The sequence below is a fragment of the Genypterus blacodes genome, unplaced genomic scaffold (genome assembly GCF_046128005.1).
Source record: "Genypterus blacodes isolate CSIRO-AG114 ecotype Tasmania unplaced genomic scaffold, CSIRO-AGI_Gbla_v1 ptg000120l_1, whole genome shotgun sequence".
In the NCBI taxonomy this organism is placed as follows: domain Eukaryota; kingdom Metazoa; phylum Chordata; class Actinopteri; order Ophidiiformes; family Ophidiidae; genus Genypterus; species Genypterus blacodes.
Genome location: NW_027466923.1, coordinates 449,863 through 454,889, shown reverse-complemented (window position 1 = coordinate 454,889; position 5,027 = coordinate 449,863). Strand labels below are relative to the sequence as shown.

Genomic DNA, 5,027 nt, shown 5'->3' with positions numbered 1-5,027 from the left:
AAAACTTTGACATTTAACTTTTATATTATTATAACTTCTGAACCATAAGTCATTGAAAATTCTTTCTTTCTTTCCCCTGGATTCCATAAACCCATCTGCCTTCATTCATATCAGCCGGAGCCATTTGTATCCTATTTATACTTTTTTATTTTGTTTTTATATTTTTTTATTGTACTTTATACCTTATAGACTTTGCTCTATTATACTTTATTGTCACATATTGCTCAGTGCAGTATTGACTTTATAATTAATATTTTGCTCTGTGTCACAATTTTCTAGGAGAAACTAGAGAGTGCAAGGTTGAGGATTCATGTGCAGGGCACAAAATCAAGTTCAAGAGGCAGCCTTTATTATTGAATGTCTATAGTCCATGGAGCAAAAGGGGAAACTCAGGTATACTAGCAGATCTAGGCTAAAGCACATAAAAAACACAACAGGAAATCCAGCAAGGCAAGAATCACTCAACACAGGGGACATGAGGGACACAACGGCAACACCACAAGAGACACAAGAGGAACTGGCAAAGGACAAGGTAAAACAGGACACACGCACGCAGGGACACATGCATGCACACACACGGAACAAATGAGAGAATGCAAATCAGGAACGAGAGGCTGGGAAGAAACCAATAATTGAGGAGGGGCAAACAATCAGGAAACACACAAGGGCAGGTAGTGAAGTTAACAGAAAGTTATGCCTAGCTTCTCTGTGACCATGCTGCTGTAAAAGGACAATTTCCCTCATGGGATCGATAATTTCACATATATGATTACACCAGAACAACCAGGTATTACTAAGTATTATTTATAAGCTACTTTTACATTCTCAGGCCCGTTATCCATAACAAACCCCACCAAAGCTCGCTTAAAGCTTCTGCTAACTTAGTAATAGTAACAGTAGGTGAAGCTCCTGTATCCTCTCTATTCTAATGGGTTCAGGTATAATGTCATCCTTGTACTGTGAAAACTCCCTCAGTGCAGCCTGTAACCAGACCCCATTCTATGGTGAATCACACCACAGTGATTCCACCAAGTAAGGCTTGGCTTCTGGGCAGATATAGAAACATTGTATAAAATACTGTGTATTTCTATGACTAGGTACTTCTGCTACCGTCTTCTTTTAGTTTTCTGCAAGTGTGCTTATTAGTTTAGACTCTGCATGTGAGCCGTCTCTCTCTATCCTCTTTCCATCTGAGTGGAAAATAATGTGTAGTGAGGGACATCACAGTGTCTGCCTCAAACCGGTGTGCGTTTTAACTCTCCCTGAGTCGTTACGTCCTTTGTGTGTCCTCATATGCACACGAATTGACCCCCTTCCGTTAGGTTGTGTCAGCCATTTTGTGCTATACCTCATACACATCCAAGGGCTCGTCAGCTTCATTGTCCCGGTACTTAACACCTTGGTCATTCAGGCCTACATTCTCTTGGGGTGAATCTGTTTGTGCCACTCCCTCCACACTCGCGCGCACACACACACACACACACACACACACACACACACACACACACACACACACACACACACACACGCTTATCTGTTGGGTTCCCTTGTTGTTAATAGTTCCCTAATATATCTGTTTACTATATTCATGGTGTTATTACTAATTATTTTCATTTTAGATAGCGTTATCTGACCATAAACCGCTACCGATAGGGAGAGCATTGTTATGGTAAGAGCCCTTTTGGTATTTTGTATAAATTGATACAAGACCAGCACATTGATCAACAGATTCCTTTAATAAATAACATCATGACAACCAATAAAACCAAAACAGATTAGTTAAATGGAACACATTGTATGTTTCTATATCATTACTGGACCAGCTACACCAATCACATAGTGAGCAGCACATACTAGGTAGGCAGATAAATAAATGGGGTTTTAATTGTAGGTGGTTTGAGAGTTGATTCAAACACCAACATGTCCAGACTTCAAGTTGGAGAGAGTAAGTGAGCCGAGCTGGGGGTTGGTGGGGGGTGGGTCCTTAGCTGTGCTGTCCTAGTCCATGAAACCCCCATACCTCTTATGTACCTTGGTGCCATCCTCCTCCCAAGCTCTTTTCAGCACTATTCCCCCATCGTTCTTGTTGCTGTCCACCAGCCATTCAGGCCGGCCTACACGCCTCATGAATCCTCCATAGCGCTTCTTCAATCCTCTGCCTAATACCGTCTCCAACAGATTGCCCTGCACCTCCCCTCCAGCCCGACGCATGAAGCCTCCATAACGCTTTGCTGGCTCAGCTCCCTGACCATCTTCCTTGCCCCCTTTCTCAGCTGCTGAATTGAAGATTTTTAGGATCTCCAGACGGATGTTTTCTTCTTCACCAGGTGACCCAGAATCATCTACAAGCCCCCTAAGTGATTCGGTGGAGCGTCGAGACATGAAACCACCGTAACGCTTCATGAAGCCACCGTACTTCTTCACCAGTTGATGTTCTGGTGACGTTGCTTCCACAACATCAGTAGCAATGGCCCCTCCTGCTTCTTGCTGCTGCTGTTGATGAGGGTCTTGATTAAGGGCAATATGGGTTTCCTCATCCATTAGGACATTCCGACAGAGCCGGAGCTTCTGACTGTCCAAACTACCCTGGCACTCCAGTGAGCATGTCTGGAAATAGCAAAACCATTATCATGACTCAGTAATATTCAAATGTCTCAATCTGGATAATAACACAACAAAACATCCTGTGTTGTCCTAGTTCAAATTATTAATCACATCTACCGGTTGACAATGTATCGCTTACTTTTTTGCTCGCTAGCCTAACATTAAGTATTCAAGTCTTGTTTTAAGCGAGCTTGAGAGAACTTTCAGTCATGTCCAAGATCAAGCCAAAATATCTTAAAATGTGAAATACTTCCAGTTAGTTAATGAACGAATTTAGAAGATTGTGCATTTGTGATGTAGGTGTAAATTTAAAGATGAGATAAATTATGGATGTTTTTGTAACTGAAAATGTAACTCTGATATGTTACTTTATGCATGAGATATTGAATAATTATCTTTATAACAATACATACATACAGAAAAATTTTTTCAGAATGTCATAAATAAAAACTGTCCAAATAAATCAATGTGTTTCAATTTCATACACGGTGCACTGCAATTGGTCAAGGTTTGCTCACAGTCCTATGCGCCTGTAGCATTCGGATCAACAAATAGATTTTTAACATACAAATGAGGCATGAAAAGAATTAAAGATGAGCCATAACATTAATGTGACTAATTCCAGCTGTCATTGTTGTTTTAATGATCTAAAAATCAATAAAGGTCTCTGAAGTGTAACAGATGGTTGTAATGAAGAAAAGCTGATAGAAAGCTTTAGCGTGTTGTTTCTCATGCAGAGAGTGAAATGCTCGTTAGGGACAGATTACACACATATTAGACCTGTCAACAGATGGCTTGGGAGAACACAAGAGCCTGCTTTGTCAGCAACATCCCATACGCATTCCCTTTATATACTCAAAAGACAGTGTTTCCTCCTTAAAACCATCTGTACCAGCCTATTCCCCACCCACTCACACGGCGTCTGGGTCTCTAATAGAACCCTACACACCCCGCAACCTACTCTTACCCACACAGCTTGTAAATATGGCATTCTTTGTAAAGACAAGGCTATAATTTCAGAAGATGTACCTATATAGCCCCTGTGGTGCATGACATCGCACCATATATGTATCATACGTGTCTTCATGAAGCCATCAACGTTTCCTGTATGTTGGAATTTTGCTGAGCCGCCAGTGCCACCGGCTTATGAAGACAGAATTAATGAGGAGGAAAATTGAATTTCGGACATAGTGGTGCCTCTGGGGCTTGGAAGATGGGGAAACAGCAGCCTCTAGTGTCAAGAGTGGAGAGTATACAATGTTGTGGCTGCGTGTGTGACAACAAGGTTCTAGGAAGTGAATCCCACATAAAACAAAATATTCAAAGAAAGGGAATAAAATCATGGTATCCATCCAGACCAGACCAGGACAGCTGCTTTTGTCTTTGTCTTGAAGTACGTTGCCCTTCTTATTTAATTTGAATAAATTACATTAAGTTCTTTACAATAGTGTCAAAAAATGTTTAATTGAAAATAAAATGAATGTTTGAGGCAAAGCTGCTGGCGCTGGCTGCTGCCTGCCCTGCGCCCCCTCTTGTGCGTGTGTGTGTGTGTGTGTGTGTTTGTGTGTTTGTGTGTGTGTGTGTGTGTGTGTTTGTGTGTGTGTGTGCAACTTCAAACGTGTGTAACTGCATTGTGTAACTGCATGTAATGTAATGCATGTGTTTGGAACTGAATTTTCCAAGCTTGGGCTAATAAAAGGGATTGTTGTTGTTGTTGTTGTTGTTGTTGTTCTTCTTCTTCCAAATGTTGTAGTTTTAGATCTACAGAGATGCAGCTTTCACTATTCCGTTAAATGTATTTAGGATTGAACATTTATATATGAGCATTTCATGTTTGAGTCTACAAAACAATATAGACCTACAGTAAAAGACTTTAGGACAGAAGTCAGATTCTTGATCCTAGAATGTAATTCTTATAAAATAGAAAAATAGAAAAATGTTAATTAGAAAACACACTGAGGTTTTACCACTATGATTTAATAATTAGTCTTTATAGTAATGTTAAGAGTAAAAAAATCTTTACCAGGGAGGTATAGGAAGACTGCTGTTCCAGCACGCCATACACACACAGCGCGCACTCCTTTCCGCAGTCCGACCCGAGCACGAGCGACACGCACGCACCCAGCACCAGGAGCCAGGCACAGCCTGCATGCACGGGGGCCATTGGCTACACACACACACACACACACACACACACAATAAAATGTGTTATCATAGACAATAATTTGTATCAAGATGTTACTATTGAATACTTTATGGTAATTGCACAATTACAATAAAAACATCAACCTGGATGGAGGCGTTTAAGCCATCAATTACTACAACAATTAATACATTTCTTACCTCAAGTAAAACAACAACAAAAAAGACTATTATTATTATTTTAAGTAGTAGTAGTAGTAACAGTTGTACTTGTAGTAGTG

At 40.5% G+C, this 5,027-nt stretch overlaps 1 protein-coding gene across 1 annotated transcript; it reads right to left on the bottom strand.

Annotated features, from left to right (window-relative positions):
- Nucleotides 1-1,998: 1,998 nt before the first annotated feature.
- On the bottom strand, nt 1,999-4,768 carry penka (proenkephalin a). The gene is made up of 2 exons (XM_076162107.1): nt 4,628-4,768; nt 1,999-2,607 (listed from the first exon to the last, which is right to left on the bottom strand). The coding sequence occupies exons 1-2, from the start codon at nt 4,766-4,768 to the stop codon at nt 1,999-2,001; spliced, it is 750 nt and encodes a 249-aa protein (XP_076018222.1).
- Nucleotides 4,769-5,027: the final 259 nt, after the last annotated feature.

Coding starts and splice junctions, on each gene's coding strand:
- penka (XM_076162107.1), bottom strand. CDS start 4,768: ATGGCCCCCGTGCATGCAGGCTGTGCCTGGCTCCTGGTGCTGGGTGCG. Junction 2,608..4,627: donor AGTCTTCCTATACCTCCCTG/GTAAAGATTTTT, acceptor TGCTATTTCCAG/ACATGCTCACTGGAGTGCCA.